This window comes from Moschus berezovskii, chromosome 10, assembly GCF_049115385.1.
Source record: "Moschus berezovskii isolate FMDL1 chromosome 10, NW_MosBer_1.0, whole genome shotgun sequence".
Classification (NCBI taxonomy): domain Eukaryota; kingdom Metazoa; phylum Chordata; class Mammalia; order Artiodactyla; family Moschidae; genus Moschus; species Moschus berezovskii.
The window spans coordinates 15,721,916-15,742,893 of NC_142469.1; the positions used below are offsets into that span (position 1 = coordinate 15,721,916).

At 38.1% G+C, this 20,978-nt stretch overlaps 1 protein-coding gene across 41 annotated transcripts in view; it reads left to right on the forward strand.

The window, feature by feature from the left end:
- Positions 1-20,978, forward strand: part of RIMS1 (regulating synaptic membrane exocytosis 1) — a 628,464-nt gene that overhangs the window by 441,205 nt on the left and 166,281 nt on the right. For 22 of the 41 annotated variants that reach the window (XM_088840521.1, XM_088840523.1, XM_088840522.1 and 19 more), the window contains exons 4-11: positions 1,619-1,665; positions 4,045-4,157; positions 6,023-6,153; positions 6,722-6,893; positions 6,999-7,152; positions 8,289-8,360; positions 11,769-11,922; positions 19,900-20,025. In XM_088840521.1, the coding sequence (XP_088696647.1) occupies positions 1,619-1,665; positions 4,045-4,157; positions 6,023-6,153; positions 6,722-6,893; positions 6,999-7,152; positions 8,289-8,360; positions 11,769-11,922; positions 19,900-20,025 (969 nt within the window). Of the gene's footprint in view, positions 1-1,618; positions 1,666-4,044; positions 4,158-6,022; positions 6,154-6,721; positions 6,894-6,998; positions 7,153-8,288; positions 8,361-11,765; positions 11,923-19,899; positions 20,026-20,978 lie in introns of all 41 variants that reach the window. The other 19 variants (XM_055432968.2, XM_088840494.1, XM_088840495.1 and 16 more) reach the window with 1 other exon arrangement.

Consider the following 20,978-nt stretch of genomic DNA (forward strand, 5'->3'; position numbering starts at 1 on the left):
AGGTAGAAGAAGATAAATAGTTGGTTTCCTTTGTCTCAGGTATTGAATAATTAGCCTCTATCACATAAAATATATATTTCAGACACATTATTAATTGTACATGATTATACAATAAAATTTGGCTTCCCAGGTGGTGCAGTAGCAAAGAACCTGTCTGCCAGTGCAGGAGACACAAGAGACACGGGTTCGATCTCTGGGTTGGGAAGATCCCTGGTATTAGGAAATGAAAACCCACTCCAGTATTCTCCCCTGGAAGATCCCCTGGAGGAGAAAATGGCAACCCATTCCAGTTTCTTTGCCTGGAGAATCCCATGGACAGAGGAGCCTAGTGGGCTACAGTCAGTCCATAGGGTCGTAAAGAGTCAGACACAACTGAAGCAACTTAGCACCAGCATTCTTGCCTGGAAAATTCCATGGACAAGAGGAACCTGGTAGGCTACAGTCCATGGGGTTGCAAAGAGTCAGACATTACTGAGCAGCTGAGCACACATAAAATACACACGATTAATTGTCATTTGTAAGAAGTCAAAATTGTAGGTGGTTGGGATTACTTTGCCCAAAAATGTGAAAATGAAGAGTCAGGAAAATAAATCACCAAACATAAAACTGTTTTTGTTTCAATTCCCTCCAAAAGTGCAAAGAAAAATCAAAGTGAAGTTAGTTCACAAGGTAAGTGGTTAGAAATTCTTAAATAATATTCTGATAATTTTATTGGGACTAGCTAACTCCAGTCTGCTTTAATTTGTCCTGTTAATACTTGTATATTGTTAATGGCCTTACATTGATACGAAACTATCTTGGGAAAAAGAAGTTAAATAGCTTAATACAATATAATTCCCAAACCAAGCTGGTCCAGGGTTCTAAGGCCACAGTGGATAATGGACGAAGCTGAGGTCATATTAAATATTTATTCAAATAATTTGTGAGTGTGTCAGGAGTGGGTGTTCTCACAAGTCACTTTCTGATCATCTAGTAAATGGCCATATATTTAGCTAACTTCAGCATAGAGATATGAATCTCTGTATAGGGTTATATATGTGTATATAAATTATATATTCACATATATAATATATTTTGGCGTTTTTGTTGCTAGCTTTGAACCATTTTTAATTTCCAAAGCAATCCATCTTTTTTGTTTTATTAACTTTGCCCATGATATTCACCATATTATTTTATTCTCAGGAGATGTTTCCATTCCTTTCATTCAGTAAACTCTTTCAGATGTGTTTGTAAAGCATATTACTGATTTGTAAAATATGTGTCATTTTGATTTTCTAGAATTGAAATAAAATATTGCCTTTAACATTTTTTATTTCCAAAACCTGCTGTTTTGGTAGTAAAAATATTGTGGTGATTTTAGCCACAATATTATTCTGACTGTTGTCATGTTAAAGTGTTTTGCTATTAAATATATAAAAACTTATTTTTACTAAAGTTTTTTTTTTTTGTGTGTGTGTGGTGTTTGACATTCATGCACATTAGAAATTGCCTTAACGGTAACTCTTGTCCATTTCCACACCAAAGGATTTTTGACACCTCTGAGATAATGTGTGGTTATGATTGCCTCAGGCAGGGTGGTTTAGCTAATGGGATTTTCACCTTGCCCTGTTTCTTTTAGTGACATTCCAAGGATTCCTGAGAGCTCCCATCCACCACTGGAGTCCAGTGAGTATAAAATTTAAGGTCTTTTTCAGTTATTTGATATAAATGTGTTGTCAACCATGAGAAATCCAAAGATCTCCTTTTTTTTCTCTTTCTATTCTTTGTGTATGGGGGGATGTAAAGTGGAACTGAAGTTGCTCAGTTGTGTCCGACCCTTTGTGACCCCATGGACTGTAGCCCACCAGGCTCCTCCATCCATGGGATCTTCCAGTCAAGAGTACTGGAGTGGGTTGCCATTTCCTTCTCCAGGGAATCTTCCTGACCCAGGGATTGAACCCAGGTCTCCTGCATTGTTGGCAGACACTTTACCGTCTGAACCACCAGGGGATGTGAATGTGTCTATTAAAAGTTCAAAAGTCTTTCTTGGCAGCAGCCTTCTGCATCTTAGCATTTAGGATGCACAGAGCAAAATTAATGAAACAGTAACAATTCTATTTGTCTATTTGTTGTTGTTTAGTTTCTAAGTCATGTCTGACTCTTTTGTGACCCTATGGATTAAAGTCCTCCAGGCTCTTCTGTCCATGAGATTTCTCAGTTTTCTCTGTATTTCCCAGAGCACTAGAGTGGATTGCCATGTCCTTGTTTGGGGGATCTTCCAGACCCAGAGATTTAAACTGTGTCTCCTGCTTAGCAGGCAGGGAAGAGGAAATGGCAACCCACTCTAATATTCTTGCCTGGGAAATCCCATGGGTAGGGGAGACTGGCAGTCTACAGTCCATTGGGTCGCAAAGAGTTGGACATGACTTAGTGACTAAACACAACAACAATACTATTTGCCTTACATAAAGATGTGTTTTGATGCTGGATTATTCCATTTCATTGGAAACTGACTTCATGGCAGGGCAGTCTAGTGAAGGAAACAGGCACAGAAGCAAATAATTTTAATTCAGTGTAAAAGTGTGGAATATAACCGTGAAAGTGGTGGGTGGGGTAGAGGGAGATTTCAGTGCAAATAAAGGGGTTGAGGCTAGAGGGTTAAGTTATCTACATGGACATTAAAGGGACTCCAGGCGAAAGACGATAATGTGGGTAATGAAGTTTTCAAGGACAGTGTGAAAGTGACTTATTTACTTTGCCATGTATTGGCATTAAATTGATAATACTAGGGCTTTATCACCAAGTGTTATTATGTAACCTAGCCTATTGGAATAGAAAATACAAGGTGATTTTAGGAGAAAACAAGTGATGGTTGTAAGAAGGAAATTTATAGGTGGGATAAACAAGGAAATAGGGATCAGGTGAGTTAATCAAATGTATAGCATCGTGTTCCACATTCCTGCTAGATAATGAGCCCACGGTTGGTTTTGAGTTTTCTAATATGAAGAGAGAAATGGGACCAATTGGATAATTTACAATGTTGATATTGTGCTTTTTATAAACAGTCTGTAATATTAGAAAAGTACTGTTAGAAGCAACAATGTCTGAGAACTAAGAAGAAAATTATCCTAAGAATACTTTATCAAGGAGACACAGTTAACAAAGAATTTTATAGCACCGTATTTTATATTTAAAAGTCTTTGGAAGGTACAAATTGACACTTAATTATCAATTAACCGTATTGATAATTTGCATGTATGGAAAAAATGTGGATGACATACTCTTGGGAAAAGGTTCATAAGTACTGTTTTCTCAGTAAAACTAAGTTTTGACGGCTGTGGGTTCAAGGTTATACTTGCTGGGGATATAGCATTCTGCAGACGCTCATCATGCTGGTTGTGGACACTTTATCAGTGATCCAGGAAAAGTGGACTTTCATTTGAAAGAGGGGAGAAGACCCTCACTGCGGTGCTGTATGGGAAGCCACTGTCCCTCCTCCACAGGTGACTCACTAGACAGCATCCTCAGACAGTCAGGAGATAGATCTGTAAGATCACAACCGAAAGAGGTGGAAATCTTATTTTAAAAGAGTGATGAATACTATTTCAGCTTAGATGCAGCTCATAAATTATATGATATGTGCATTCATTTTAATTTCAGTCAGGGAAGTTTATCATAGATGATCCTAAGAGAATTAACATAATGGGTACCATCTTTCCTATCATTAAAGCATGAAGCCTTTAACTCGGCGTAAGGCTATACAAGAACCTACATTGGACAATATCCCCTAGAAACTTAGAAAGTCAGTGCTAACAGAGTGAAGTAAACAAATCCAATATGTGTTTATATCACTTTAAATCCCCTTAAAATATACAATCCAAGAACAATGAGAATAACTTTCTATGACCTCCCCACTGAAAGTGGTTTCTACTCTTATGGGTGGCACTGAATTATGATTGTATACCAGTAACATATGCACTTAACATTTCATGAAAAAGATGTATTCTTCACATATAGGTTATAAATATGTTATTAAAAAGTACTTAATTTCCCCCCTCATTTTAGGTTCTAGTTCCTTTGAGTCTCAGAAGATGGAAAGGCCTTCCATTTCTGTAATTTCTCCCACAAGCCCTGGAGCTCTCAAAGATGCCCCACAAGTTTTACCAGGACAACTTTCTGTATGTATTTGCAGTGCGTGTTGCTGACCATTAGTGTCAGCTCCCTGTTCTGCTTCTGTCTTTGAAGTGTGTGTTTCTCCTTGAAGTCTGTGATATAGTCAGAATCATTCCACAGCATCATCTACTCCATCAGTCTTTCATTCACTTATTAGACTGTTCCTTTACTCACATATTTATCTGGACATATCTGTGGAGTGCCTACAATGTGCAGATTGCCGAACATTAAGTGATAACTTAAGAAAATAAACTCTCAATGATTTGTGTGTGTGCCGTATGACAGTGTCTAAGGTAAGTAGTTGGTTAGACATAGTAAATGCAGAGAGCCGTGTTCTGTTTACCTAACAACCTCATTGTCCTGGATCTTCGAAAACTTACATTTAAAATATCTTTTAACTTCTTAAGACATTTGATGAAACTCTCCATTACTGACTTTAGTGTGAAAAAGCTACAGTTTTCTTCACTATTGTCTTATCTGTGATCTGGGAAAAGCTGAAGTAAAGAAGCTGTGGCTGCTACAGGATGTTTGTGTTAAGAGCTAATAGAAAATTCTGCTTCACACTGTTCTGTAGTAGTTGGTCTTCTGCTACGTTGGTAACGTGTGGGTTTCTGTAGTCTTTATTTTTTGCTGTTCTTCTCTTAGTTTTAATTAAAGAAGGTAACTGTAAAATTGCCATTGTTTTTAGAACCTTTCCTGGTTTTAGCTTCTGTTTTTAGTAGGTTGAAGATCTCTGTCTAGTCCCTGTGCTATTGTTTCAATGTGTGTGAGAATCTCTCATACACGCCACCTGCATTTTAAGAGGGATAAAAATCCATCTCAGATTTATCAAAAACACACCTCTGGAATTAACTGAGAACAGAGATATGGATTGGTACAGATCTGGGTTTGAATTCTTAATCTGTCCCTTACTACTGGATTATTAAATTAGCTTATTTTGTTACAATGACTCTTAAATGTATTACAATAAATACCTATTCATGGGGTCGTGGAGAGTCGGACACGACTGAGCGACTGAACTGAACTGAACTGAACTGAACACAACTTATCCTGATAGTTCTTATTTAACCATAAACCCAAAGCTAACTTCTAAATTAAAAAAAAAAAAAATTAAAGTTAACATTGTCTCCTGCCAGCACAGATACTGCCCTGACTGTATCCACAGTTTGCCAGTAATATTTCAGTGTGTGCTCTTTTCCTGGTTTTCTTTATTCACGCTATCATGAATCTTAGTTAATAGAAATATAGTTTGGTCTTCATTTGGTTTGAAGGCATTATATATGCAGGCTACCTTCCTTTTTGCTTTTCTCCTCTCATGAAAATTAACCTGTAATAGGTTAGTTGAAAATCAAATGAGGAACGCAGCAGTACCTGGTGTAAAGAGGCCTACAGTAAATGTGTTTCTTGACCTCTTCCAAGTTATTTCAGTATACTGTTTCTAGCATCAAACATTTTGTTTCAGCCACAAGTGGCTCTGCAGAATGCCTTTAGCCATGCTGTAATCATTAAGATACTTATAATCACCGAACAGTTGCATTCAGCATTTAAAAACAAGAATAATTATTTCAGTATTCCCCTCTTCCCTTTTTTTTTTCTAAAAATTTTACCATTATTTTTATTTCATCACATGGTATAAGAGAGTATACATCTACACTGCAGGCCTGCCTATTGTAAGTCATGTTTAAAATGCATGAAGAGGAAAGTCAAGTTCTAAAGCAGTTATGCTTTCACGTCTTTGCTGAAAAGTATCTATGATTCAGTTGTATTTTGCAACTTGAAATGCCCTTCAAAAATAAGTTTAGTATGTTTTGTGAAATTTTAATACCTCGTGATTTTTATAAATGCTAATTTCTCTGTCCCTTGCACTTAGGTGAAGCTGTGGTATGACAAGGTGGGCCACCAACTGATTGTCAATGTTCTGCAAGCAACAGACCTACCCCCTCGAGTAGATGGGCGTCCCAGGAATCCCTATGTAAAAATGTATTTTCTTCCAGATAGAAGGTATGAAAAAATTTTGTTTGATATGTAAAAATCTTTATTTAAAGAAAAAATAGAATTTCTTTTCCTGGGATATAGTTTCATTTAGTTTTAAAGTTTTATTGAGGTATAATTGGTATACCAAAATTTCCACATACTTAATTATATATATTTTGATGAGTTTGTACATATGTGTACACCTTGATATAATTTTAAAATATAATAGGTACTTCTCTATGGGGGAATAAGCTATATATTATCCCTAAAAAATTCCCTCAAGCCTTATATTTCTTTACAATAACCTGCCAATTTAAATTTTTTTCATTACCTTGTTTCTACATCTATCAGTCTTTGACAGCGATATCATTTAGCATGTACCATTGTGTGTCCATGTCTATAATCGTAACAACTGCTTATGTCATAGTTAAAACTAGAATTGTATTAAACTCAACTGTCTTTTCAGCCTTTTATATAACAGGTATAAATTACAAAGGGTAAAAATATTCCAAGATCAGTATTGCATGTAACTACAGTAGGTGGCAGCAGATACTTGCATTTGCTTTTTCATTTACAAAGCATGCTTACGTTTCAGTGATAAAAGTAAAAGGAGAACCAAAACGGTAAAGAAAGTCCTAGAACCAAAGTGGAATCAGACTTTTGTCTATTCGCACGTACATCGTAGAGACTTTAGAGAACGGATGTTGGAAATAACCGTGTGGGACCAGCCCAGGGTGCAGGAAGAGGAGAGTGAGTTCCTTGGAGAGGTGAGTATATGATCAAGACCCGAGTGACCTGCAGCATGCATTGTAGTGGCTGCTTCCTTATGCTTTGCGAAAGGCCTTGATCTAACCCGAGGGCTGTCCTTTCAGATCCTCATAGAGTTGGAAACAGCGCTTCTAGACGATGAGCCACATTGGTATAAACTTCAGACCCATGACGAATCTTCACTACCTCTGCCTCAGCCATCACCCTTCATGCCGCGGCGACACACCCACGGCGAAAGCGCCAGCAAGAAGCTGCAAAGTAGGTGGACGCTCTGCTCACTTGCCAGGAGCAATTGTGTTGTTAGGTCTGAATTCCATATTGACATTCAGGGTATTTTTTCAAATGTTCATTAGAGATTATTGGAAAATTAGTCATCTATATAAAGAAGCCTGGCAAGATCGTTTTCTCCATTTTCCCAGTGAGAGTAATACATATAATACAGTGGAATCATTCCAGAGGTGAAAGTTTAGAACCTGTGAATTATAAGCCTTTCTGCTGATGGGGTTGTTCATTGGCTGACCGATGGGGCAGTTATTGCCTTAATTAGGTTGCTGTGTAGAATATCTTAATAACCATATAATTCCTGGATATTTTAGTATTATTTATAAGAAACATTTTCTCAAAAGCATTGTAAAATCTGTTTGCTTTTACTCATCTGATGATTTGAGGGGAGAAGAAGTACTTTTTCTGCATTTACTTATTAATTTTTGAATTATGACTAAATCTCTCATTGGACAAATGAAACCTAGAAGCCTCATTTTGGTAACCAGGAATCAATGTTCAAATAATTGTTCAATGTTCATATAATTAAACATGTCATGTTAGTGCTTCTCTGATGAATTATTTCCTCAAATTAAATCTTCAATGCAGTATAATGGCTAATTCTGAAGGCTAAACATAAATATTTATAAAGGGACCTGATACCCTTTCAGTGACACGAGTTCCACAGAGTCCCAGCCAAGAAAGGTCTCTCTGAACCTTTCCACTCAGCCCCATCCTGCCTGCACTGTGCAGGAGGGTGTATAAGTGGCTAGAAAACAGTATACACTTTGCTATAGACCTTAATTAAAGAATAATTTGAAAAGTCAAAATACTGTTCTATGAAATCTTCTTTCTTATGTGTGTCTTCAGTGATTATAAGGATGCTGAGAACATGGTATCCTTGGAGAACAAGTACTTGAAAATCAATTGCACATGAACTTCGCAGAATATACATGTACAAGAAAATCACTTTTTTGCACCCTGAGACATTGAAATCAATATACTTCATTCACTAAAAATAAAGTGTTTAGTAGTAATGTAATTAGCATTTAAAGAGAAAACTGTGACCATGTCCTCCGCATTTCCTGACCCGAGCAGACGCAGAGGTATCTGTTTGCCTTCCTGTTGTGCAGGGTCCCAGCGAATCAGTGACAGTGACATGTCAGACTATGAGGTTGATGATGCGATTGGAGTGGTCCCTCCAGGTGCGTGGGGGGAGCGTGGCGGCGTCACGGTGCTTCTGTGCTTGCTGTCCTGTGGGTTTCCTGACTTCCCTGGGTCCCACGCTACAGATCTATAGCACAGAGAAGTCTGAATGATATTATTCCATGGTGACTTGTGTTCCAAATTATTGAGAAAGTGTGAAATGGACTAGTAACTATTTGTTAACATCCCCTCTTAAATTAAATTAGATAGGTTCTCCTTTAGAAGCATGGCTCGTGAGGTTAAAACTGTCAATTCAAAATGTTCTGAGCAGAAGTGAAAATATGAATTCTGAAAAGATATAGTTAATTTTAAAATAAAAATCCCATTCTCCTATGTTTTATATTGTATCTCTGTGACTTTCCTTCCTGTGTTTCTGGAAATAATGTAGCCGTCCATGGAATATACCGAGAAATGTGCATGGCAGGGTTTAAATTGCATGTGGCATGGCTTAACTTCAATGCTTTTGTGATGTGCTGATTATACATAGAATGATTATACCTAGAATGTGTATGTATGTTTTACAAAAAGGAAATGCTTTAGAAAAGTTTACTATTTAAGTCAATGTCGTTTGTCACTGTATAAATTAGTAAAATCTTTGTGATACTTTGCAGTTCAAGTCTGTTTCTCACCTGACTCTAGTCAGAAAGTGAGTAAAACCAATTAGTAAAGATTTATTTTCTTGGCACTAACCCTGTTCCTTTTATTTGCTAATGAAAAGCATGGAGATATTCAAATGAAAAAAACTAAAGAGAACATGTTAGGATATTAAGAACATTTTCTTAGGACGATATTGACATATGCCCCCTTAACTTGCATAATTCCTTAGACAGGGATGCACCTAATTTGAAGGCATTGATTTTGGTAAATGTCAATAGACAGATGCCACACTAGTGACTGAGTTTACAATTTAGAGATTTTTTATGAGTTCATTAAAACTGGGAGAATATTATGGAGAGTTCCCTAAAATTAGGCTTCATTTGCTTCTTGTAATTCAGAGAAAATATAGTCTTTGATCACTGTATTAAGTAGCAGATATCCTTAACAACAATAAATCTGGTTCTGTGCATATCTGTATACTTAGATTACCCCTTGATATCAGACCATCAGGGAGAGTTTTAAATAATAGTGGATAATTTTGGATTACAGTTCATGTTTTGCTTTTTGAGTTTGTTGGTTTCTAAAAGGATCAGAATAATTAGACACACTCACTCTACATGGAAACTTCCATACAAAATTCAATAGAATATTTTTTATGAACCTGAAAGGGGGGAGGTAATTATAAATGGTACCCCTTGGCATATTTAATAGAACTCAGATGATTCCCAATAGGAATGGGGTCTTATTATCAAATCTTTCTAACAAAAATTTTGCCTGCTAATTACCTTAATGCTGTGATTTCCAACTTATCTAAATAGAATTTACTTCTGTGTGTGGTCCTCATATTTTATTCACCTAAAAATTCACACTTTTATGATGAGGCAGGATAGCAAATGAAGAGCTAATATAATAAATATTACATGTATATTTAGTTGATCTCTTTCTAGGCTTAATATTACAATTTCCTGAACAAGGAAACTCTACACGAAATTAAAAATAATACATGAATTGCTATTGATTTTTTTATAAAATGAAAGTATATGAAATTATAAATAAATAGCACTTATGTTTATAATTATTCGGTTGTTTACTGATGTTTTTGTGGTTGTTTAGTCACTAAGTCATGTCCAACTTTTTTGCAACCTCATGGACTGTAGCCCGCCAGGCTTCTATGTCCATGGGATTCTCCAGGCAAGAATACTGGAGTGGGTTACCATTTCCTTCTCCAGGGGGTCTTCCCGACTCAGGGATCGAACCTGAGTCTCCTGCATGGACAGGCAGGTTCTTTACCACTGTACCACTATGTAATTATTACTTTTTTGCATGAATACTAAATGAAAATGATTTTGCACCACTACTGTTTGCATTTCAAACATTCCCACCATTCCCCATCTCCAAAATAAAAACACAAAAAGCTACCAAGTTCACTGTTGTTTTCACAATATAGTGCTTCTGGGCTTTTTAATGTAAACAAACATCCTTAATTTACAAAGTTTCAGACTAATGGTACAAATTTAGCTTTCTCCTTGGAATGGAAAACTTGCTTGGAAGTTATTTCTTTCTTTTTTTTCCCTTTCAAGTGCATCTTGTAGCACCAGCTGCTCGATGTTTTTAGAGAGTGACAAAATGGCTGAATTTCTTTGGTGTCAGTATTATCAAATCAGCCTTTATGAAATGTTTGAAGACCTTCCTTATATGCTAAATGAGGTCGAAAGATTATACAATCACAACAGATAAACTGTTGGGGAATTTTAGTCTGCCTTTAAAAATGATGTCACATGGCCTTTAAAAATGATGTGGGAGTTATCAAGTAAATAGATGCACATTAGTCAGACTGCCCAGTTAAATTTACTGTTTTCATAGGTTGTGTACATTTTATATAGTTGTAAATATAGTTATATTTCCTTTGGCCACATAATTTTTATTTTTCTTACAATAATAGTAACAATGACCCTTGTGAAAAATACTTAAACTGTTTCTATATCATTGAGATTGCTGTTTAATCTTTAACTAAATCAGAGATCATAAAAACCTTTTTGTTTCACGGGAGCATGACTGTTAAAATTTATTTTTACTTTGAAATATTAACTTTATTACTTTAGTTTAATAGCACATTTGTGGAATAGTTTCATATGTCTGGGGTAGATTTGATTATTATTTCTTTAGGAGATTTAATTTGTTCTGCGTTATTTCCATAGTCATCTCCACCCATACCATATTTTCTTTTGAAAATTGCAGTATTATCTGTGGTTCACAAAATTCACAATCAGCGTTTGTAATAGTGAAGACCTGCTACTCTTCTTTGATAATTAAAATTGGTATGATATTGATTTTATTTTCTTATTATCTAAGCCATCTGAAACCCAAATAACATATATTGTCATTTGGAAGAAAAAATCAAAAAAGACAGTATAAAAGGCACCACATTTCTAACATTGACTTGTATATGAATAACAGTTCACTGTCAAGTCCTTGATTTGTATTGCTGAAAAAAAATCACTAATTGGTTCTTTAAATTAAGCCAGTATCCCACCCAACTCATCATGATTTTTGAGGCATCATCTGTCGTATTCATGCCAGTGTCTTCATGGCAGCCTTTGAGTTGAGCCGAACTCTACTTGGTCCCCATGCATGTGTACGTTACACTCCATATGTGTACTTAGTAGTTTTGCAGATAAGCCTGATACTGATTGCATGGCATTTATCTCCATAGGTCAGTGGCTGCTTTGGGTACAATTTGACGTCGCCACATTAGCGTTGACATTACAGAAGAATATTGACTTGCTCTTCATGTGTACTCTCACCAGTAGGTTATAGGTCTAGCACTCGAGAAAGCAAACCTGCAACGTTAACCGTGCCAGAGCAGCAGAGAACAACTCATCACCGCTCACGGTCGGTGTCTCCTCATCGCGGCGATGATCAGGGGAGGCCACGGTCACGTTTACCAAATGTGCCATTACAGAGGTAGGCTTTGAGAAGGGCTTTGCATCCTTGACGGGACTTTTTTTATGTTATGTGCATGCGAGCTCAGTCCTGTCTGACACGTTGGGGCCCCATGGACTGTAGCCCGCCAGGCTCCTCTGCCCATGGGATTTCCCAGGCAAGAAGATTGGAGTGAGTTGCCATTTCCTCCTGCAGGGGATCTTCCTGACCTAGGGATTCGAACCTCTGTCTCCTGCACGTCCTACACTGGCAGGCAGATTCTTTACCAGTGAACCACCTGGGAAGCCCTGACAGCCCATTTTTATTGTAACATGCGAACTGCTAGGAGACTCTAAGGGCAATGAAAGAACGGTTTGGTCAGTCAGTTAATTTTCAGAACCCTCTGTAGGCAAAATGCCATCTTATTCATGACCCAACCTGTGCAACATTCTGTTCTGCAATCTCAACACATCTCCCAGGGCGTGGAAGAAGTTAATGTCACAAGCATGGCTTTTGAATAACTTTTTTTTTTCTTTTTTCACATTGCTATGCTTCTGTTTTATTTTATTTTATTTTAGACAGGCAATCTGACCAGATTTTTTGTTTGTTTCTTAAAGATAATTTTTTTATTGGAGGCTAATTATTTTACAATATTATATTGGTTGGTTTTGCCATACATTGACATGAATCCACCCCGGGTGTACATGACTTCCCCCTCCCGAACCCTCCTCCCACCTCCCTCCTCCCCGTATCCTCCCTCTGGGTCATCCCCGCATACCAGCCCCGAGAATCCTGTAACATGCATCGACCCTGAACTGGCGATTCATTTCACATATGATAATATACATGTTTCAGTGCCATTCTCCCAAACCATCCCACCCTCACCCTCTGCCACAGAGTCCCAAAGACTGTTCTATACATCTGTGTCTCTTTTGCTGTCTCGTATACAGGGTTAACATTTGCATCTTTCTAAATTCCATATATATGCGTTAGTATATTGTATTGGTGTTTTTCTTTCTGGCTTACTTCACTCTGTATAATAGGCTCTAGTTTCATCCACCTCATTAGAACTGGTTCAAATGCATTCATTTTAATGGCTGAGTAATACTCCATTGTGTATATGTACCAAAGTTTTCTTATCCATTCGTCTGCAGATGGACATCTAGGTTGCTTCCATGTCCTGGCTACTATAAACAGTGCTGCAATGAACATTGGAGTACATGTGTCTCTTTCAATTCTGGTTTCCTCAGTGTGTATGCCCAGGAGTGCGATTGCTGGATCATATGGCAATTCTGTTTCCAGTTTTTTGAGGAATCTCCACACTGTTCTCCATAGTGGCTGTACTAGTTTGCATTCCCACCAACAGTGTAAGAGGGTTCCCTTCTCTCCACACCCTCTCCAGCATTTATTGCATGTAGACTTTTGGATAGCAGCCATTCTGACTGGTGTGAAATGGTATCTCATTGTAGTTTTGATTTGCATTTCTCTGATTATGAGGGATGTTGAGCATTTTTTCATGTGTTTGTTAGCCATCTTTATGTCTTCTTTGGAGAAATGTCTGTTTAGTTCTTTGGCCCATTTTTTGATTGGGTCCTTTATTTTTCTGGAATTGAGCTGCAGGAGCTGCTTGTATATTTTGCAGATGAATCCTTTATCATTTGCTTCATTTGCTATTATTTTCTCCCATTCTGAAGGCTGTCTTTTCACCTTGCTTATAGTTTCCTTTGCTGTGCAGAAGCTTTTGATTTTAATTAGGTCCCATTTGTTTATTTTTGCTTTTATTTCCAATATTCTGGGAGGTGGGTCTTGGAGGATCCTGCTGTGATTTAGGTCAGAGGGTGTTTTGCCTACCTTCTCCTCTAGGAGTTTTATAGTATCTGGTCTTACCTTTAGCTCTCTAATCCATTTTGAGTTTATTTTGGTGTATGGTGTAAGGAAGTGTTCTAGTTTCATTCTTTTACAAGTGGCTAACCAGTTTTCCCAGCACCACTTGTTGAAGAGACTGTCTTTTCTCCATTTTATATTCTTGCCTCCTTTGTCAAAGATAAGGTGTCCATAGGTGCATGGATTTATCTCTGGGCTTTCTATTTTGTTCCATTGATCTATATTTCTGTCTTTATGCTAGTACCATACTGTCTTGATGAGTGTGGCTTTGTAGTAGAGCCTGAAGTCCGGCAGGTTAATTCCCCCAGTTCCATTTTTCTTCCTCAAGATTGCTTTGGCTATACGAGGTTTTTTGTATTTCCATACAAATTGTGAGATTATTTGTTCTAGTTCTGTGAAAAATATCGTTGGTAGCTTGATAGGGATTGCATTGAATGTATAAATTACTTTGGGTAGTATACTCATTTTCACAATATTTATTCTTCCAATCCATGAACACGGTATATTTCTCCATCTATTCATGTCCTCTTTGATTACTTTCACTAGTGTTTTATAGTTTTCTGTGTACAAGTCTTTGGTTTCCTTAGGTAGATATATTCCTAAGTATTTAATTCTTTTCGTTGCAACAGTGAATTGAATAGTTTCCTTAATTTCTCTTTCTATTTTCTCATTATTAGTGTATAGGAATGCAAGGGATTTCTGTGTGTTGATTTTATATCCTGCAACTTTACTGTATTCATTGATTAGGTCTAGCAGTTTTCTGGTAGAGTCTTTAGGGTTTTCTGTGTAGAGGATCATGTCATCAGCGAACAGTGAAAGTTTTACTTCTTCTTTTCCAGTTTTTATTGCTTTTATGTCTTTTTCTGCTCTGATTGCTGTGGCCAAAACTTCCAGAACTATGTTGAATAGTAGTGGTGAGAGTGGGTACCCTTGTCTTGTTCCTGACTTTAGGGGAAATGCTTTCAGTTTTTCACCGTTGAGGATAATGTTTGCTGTGGGTTTGTCATATATGGCTTTTATTATGTTGAGATATGTCCCTTCTATTCCCACTTTCTGGAGGGTTTTTATCATAAATGGATGTTGAATTTTGTCAAAGGCTTTCTCTGCATCTATTGAGATAATCATATGATTTTATTTTTCAGTTTGTTAATGTGGTGTATTACGTTGATTGATTTGAGGACATTGAAGAATCCTTGCATTCCTGGGATAAAGCCCACTTGGTCATGATGTATGATCTTCTTAATGTGTTGTTGGATTCTGATTGCTAGAATTTTGTTAAGGATTTTTGCATCTATGTTCACCAGTGATATTGGCCTGTAGTTTTCTTTTTTTGTGGGATCTTTACCAGGTTTTGGGATTAGGGTGATGGTGGCCTCATAGAATGAGTTTGAAAGTTTCCCTTCCTCAGCAATTTTCTGGAAGAGTTTGAGTAGAATAGGTGTTAGCTTTTCTCTAAATTTTTGGTAGAATTCAGCTGTGAAGCCATCTCGACCTGGGCTTTTGTTTGCTGGAAGATTTCTGATTACAGCCTCTAGTTCCGTGCTTGTGATGGGTCTGTTCAGATTTTCTATTTCTTCCTGGTTCAGTTTTGGAAAGTTGTACTTTTCTAGGAATTTGTCCATTTCTTCCAAGTTATTCATTTTATTGCCATATAATTGCTGATAGTATTCTCTAATAATCCTTTGTATTTCTGTGTTGTTGGTTGTGATCTCTCCATTTTCATTTCTAATTTCCTTGATTTGGTTCTTCTCCCTTTGTTTCTTGATGAGTCTGGCTAGTGGTTTGTCAATTTTATTTACCTTCTCAAAGAACCAGCTATTGGCTTTGTTGATTTTTGCTATGGTCTCTTTTGTTTCTTTTGCATTTATCTCTGCCCTAATTTTTACGATTTATTTCCTTCTACTAACCCTGAGGTTTTTCATTGCTTTCTTTTCTAGTTTTTTTAGATGTGGAGTTAGGTTATTTAGTTGACTTTTTTCTTGTTTCTTGAGGTGTGCCTGTATTGCTATGAACTTCCCCCTTAGCACTGCTTTTACACTGTCCCAGAGGTTTTGCGTTGTTGTGTTTTCATTTTCATTCATTTCTATGCATATTTTGATTTCTCTTTTGATTTCTTCTATGATTTGTTCGTTATTTATCAACGTGTTGTTCAGCCTCCATATGTTGGCATTTTTAATAGTTTTTCTCCCGTAATTGAGATCTAATCTCACTGCATTGTGGTCAGAAAAGATGCTTGGAATGATTTCAATTTTTTTGAATTTATCAAGGCTAGATTTATTGGCCAGGATGTGATCTATCCTGGAAAAGTTTCTGTGTGCGCTTGAGAAAAAGGTGAAATTCATTGTTTTGGGGTGAAATGTCCTGTAGAGATCTATTAGGTCTAACTGGTCTATTGTATCATTTAAAGTTTGTGTTTCCTTGTTAATTTTCTGTTTAGTTGATCTATCCATAGATGTAAGTGGGGTATTAAAATCTCCCACTATTACTGCATTGTTGTTAATTTCCCCTTTCATACTTGCTAGTAATTGTCTTACATATTGCGGTGCTCCTATGTTGGGTGCATAAATATTTATAATTGTTATATCTTCTTCTTGGATTGAGCCTTTGTTCATTATGTAGTTTCCTTCTTTGTCTCTTTTCACAGCCTTTGTTTTAAAGTCTATTTTATCTGATATGAGTATTGCTAGCCCTGCTTTCTTTTGGTCTCTATTTGCGTGGAATATCTTTTTCCAGCCCTTCACTTTCAGTCTGTATGTGTCCCTCATTTTGAGGTGGGTCTCTTGTAGACAACATATATGGGGTTCTTGTTTTTGTATCCATTCAGCCAGCCTTTGTGTTTTGGTTGGGGCATTCAACCCATTTATGTTTAAGGTAATTATTGATAAGTATGATCCTGTTGCCATTTTATCGCTTTGGGTTCGAGTTTATATACCCTTTCTGTGTTTCCTGTCTAGTTAAGATCCTTTAGTATTTGTTGGAGAGCTGGTTTGATGATGCTGAATTCTCTCAGCTTTTGCTTGTCTGTAAAGCTTTTGATTTCTCCTTCATATTTGAATGAGATCCTTGCTGGGTACAGTAATCTGGGTTGTAGGTTATTTTCTTTCATCACTTTAAGTATGTCTTGCCATTCCCTCCTGGCCTGAAGAGTTTTTATTGAAAGATCAGCTGTTATCCTTATGGGAATCCCCTTGTGTGTTATTTGCTGCTTTTCCCTTGCTGCTTTTAATATTTGTTCTTTGTGTTCGATCTTTGTTAATTTGATTAATATGTGTCTTGGAGTATTTTGGCTTGGGTTTATCCTCTTGGGGACTCTCTGGGTTTCTTGGACTTGGGTGATTATTTCTTTCCCCATTTTAGGGAAGTTTTCAACTTTTATCTCCTCAAGTATTCTCTCTTGGTCTTTCTTTTTGTCTTCTTCTTCTGGGACTCCTATGATTCGAATGTTGGAGCGTTTAACATTGTCTTAGAGGTCTCTAATATTGTCCTCATTTCTTTTAATTCGTTTTTGTTTTTTCCTCTCTGTTTCATTTATTTCTACAATTCTATCTTCTAGCTCACTTATCCTGTCTTCTGCCTCTGTTATTCTACTGTTTGTTCCCTCCAGAGTGTTTCTGATCTCATCTATTGCATTATTCATTGTATATTGACTCTTTTTTATTTCCTCTAAGTCCTTATTAAACCTTTCTTCCATCTTCTCAATCCTTTTCTCCAGGTTATTTATCTGTAACTCCATTTTGCTTTCAAGATTTTGAATCATTTTCACCATCAAAATTCGAAATTCTTTATCAGGTAGACTCCCTATATCTTCCTCTTCTGTTTGTGTTGGTGGGCATTTATCTTGTTACTTTACTTGCTGGGTATTTCTCTGTTTCTTCATCTTGCTTATATTGCTTTGCTTGGGGTGGCCTTTCCCTCTTCTGGCCGTTTGTGGAGTTGTCTTTATTATGTAGTTTCCTCGCTGTGTGTGGGGTTGGACGGGTGACTTGTCAGGGTTCCCTGGTTAAGGAAGCTTGTGTCGGTTTTCTGGTGGGTGGAGTTGGATTTCTTCTCTCTGGAGTGCAATGAAGTGTCCAGTAATCAGTTATGAGATGTCAGTGGGCTTGGAGTGACTTTGGGCAGCCTGTATATTGAAGCTCAGGGCTATTTTCCTGTGTTGCTGGAGAATTTACATGGTATGTCTTGCTCTGGAACTTGTTGACCCTTGGGTGGTGCTTACTTTTAGTGTAGGTATGGAGACGTTTGATGAGCTCCTATCGATTAATGTTCCCTGGAGTCAGGAGTTCTCTGGTGTTCTCAGGATTCGGGCTTAAGCCTCTTGCCTCTGGTTTTTGGTCTTATTCTTGGAGTAGCCTCTAGACTACTCTATCTGTCATTTCCAAGGTGGTTCCCTCTGTTTTAGCTTCTGTTTGCTGGTCTCTTCAGTGTCTAATTTCCGCCCTGACACTACGGGGCGGGTGGACACTTTTTAAAGGCTCAGTTGTTCAGTCCTGTTCTGGGAAGGGAGGAACGCTGCAGACGAATATCTCTGGCGTCTGTGGGGAGTGCTCACAGCGTCTCGGCCACACTGGGTTTGCCCCCACTCACAGCGCGTGTGCTGTCCCAGTCTACACTGCACAGGCTCTAGGTTGCTCTGCTGGGAACTGTCCGAGGACGGGGCTGGGTTGTATGCACTTCCCAGGTCTGAGCGGCTCAAGTTCAGGTTCTCAGGTACTCCACAAAGGCGCAGACTTGGCTGGGTCTGCGTTTTGTGCCTTCCCCGGTCCGAACAGCTCAGGTGACCAGGTGTTTGGCGAGCAGGGTCACTGTGACTTATCGCCTTCCCAGTCCCTGCCACTGTGTTTTCTGGGTGTACAACCAGCGCACCTTCTCAGGCGGATATCGACTGGCCCGAGCCCAAGAAGTCTTGATTAGCAATAAGCCTGCCTGCAGTTTGTACCGGATGCCTTTCTGGGGCTGCGGTTGCCCCCTCCGGCTCTGGCTGCCCTCCCTGCCTGTCTCGGCGGGGGATGGGGGATAGGTCGACTGCAGCCAGCTCGCTCTGCTCAGTCCTTTGTTCTGTGAGCAGGGCTGGCGGAGTTTTAGGTTAGAGCTTTCTTTCGCAGGGAAACTATCCCAGTCTGCTTTGCTATCCCCAGTTCTCTCAGATTGTTCTCGCGGCATTCAAACCCAGTCCTCTCTCTAAGCAGTTCAGCTGGCTCCTCCCTGCCCAGCCCCTGCTTGCTAATGGCGTATGCAGGCGTCTGTGCTGCTTCTCCGCTGGGAGTTACCATTTGGCGGGTAATCTGTGGGTTTTAATTATTTCTTTCTTTGTCCTCCCAGTCATGTGGCCCTCTGAGGTTCCAAGGCTCGCCACAGACTAGCCAGTGAGAGTGTTTCCTGGTGTTTGGAAACTTCTCTCTTTTTAAAGCCTCCCTTCCCGGGACGGAGCTCCGTCCTTACCTCTTTTGTCTCTCTTTTTATCTTTTATGTTTTTTCCTACCTCCTTTCGAAGACAATTGGCTGCTTTTCTGGGTGCCTGATGTCCTCTGCCAGCATTCAGAAGTTGTTTTGTGGAATCCGCATTCAAATGTTCTTTTGATGAATTTGTTGGGGAGAGAGTAGTCTCGCTGTCCTATTCCTCCACCATCTTGTTCCTTCTCCTGAATAGCTGTCTTATATTCTCTTTGCTAGTTTTTTTTTTTTTCTCCTGTTGGGAGAAATTGTAGGATAATAAATTAGCTTGGGCAGAGAAGTGGCAGAGAAAATAAGGTCAAAAGGCAGAATGTATTTTTAAGAAAGTTGGTGCTGTCTCTTTGAAGCACTGTAAATGTTTGGAAAAGCATATAAACCATAAAGAATGTCCTTCTGTATTTCACCTAACCCTGAAATGCAGTTCTGAAATTTTATTTAAGTATGCAGATGACAACTGTGGTCCTTTTTTGATAGTAGTTCAAAAGGAGATTGGGGAAACATAGCACAGGCAAAGCAACAACAGACAATGAACACCTTTAAAACAGGCTTTTGGGGATATGGTCAGAGGTTTACAAGCCATGTCATTTGTTTGCCAGTTACTGTCCGTTCTTCCCTGTCAGTCTCTCAGACTGCTTGGGGAAAATGTTACATTTTGATACATATAAATTTTTGTAATCATTTTAGGAGTTTAGATGAAATTCATCCAACAAGAAGATCACGTTCTCCAACCAGACACCGTGATGCCTCCCGAAGCCCAATTGATCAGAGAATCAGAGATGTGGACAGTCAGTGTTTATCAGAACAAGACAGGTATTTTTTCACATTATAATCTCAACATGATACATTTTCTTTGCCATGTTTTCATATATGATAGATATCTTAGCAGAGCACAAAAGACAGTAAAAGAATTCCATCTTTCAAAACTGAACTTCTCCCAAGGAATGACTTTTGAGATATTCTAATAGAAATGCACCTCTAAGAAATATTTGACTAATAGTATATTGTCATAAAATGTGCACTATTTTACAAAATCAGAATTTATGTTCAGCCAGTTTTAAATATACAGTTTGTTGTTGACTTACTTAACCTAAATTACAGAAGGGAGACTATATAAGCTACTTTTAAATATTTTGTGTTTTGTGTATTGCAGCCTTAGGAATATTATTTGTATAATTGTGAAATTATGTTTTTTCTGTAATAAAAAAAGTACAGGTCATCTGAAAGACTGCTGCTTTCACAGTATCTGTGAGAACTTCGATAGTAATTTTTTTTAGTACACCTACTTTTCATAAAATGTAGTAACCTAAAATGTCTATAAAGTACAAAATGTTGAAATGGACTTTTTCTTCTATGGATGTGTACATAAACTTAGTTCTGCATTTATTTATGAACAAGGTACTTCCTGTTACTTGCAGTTGCTGAAAATCAGCGTTCTGGTTCCATTGTTCTACATTTCCACGGACCTGCTCCTCTGGCCAACCCTTCTCGTGTAGGATGTGCTTGACTACTAGCTCAGGGTCTGATTTAGTTGTTAGAGTCCCCAGCTGGTCGGATAGTGTCTTCTGGCTTTTTGAAGTGGAGAGGGTTTTAGGGAGGAGCAGGAAGGGAGAGTAGTACTCGGTGGCCAATTTTTTGCTGTGTGATCAAGGACACAGAACTCACAGATAGCCTTTTAGCTCCGTAATTGTCACCCTGCCGTCGAGGGAGTGGGGCCAAGACCTTCAGGATGGGGTAACGGAACTTACTAGGACTTAACACTGCTC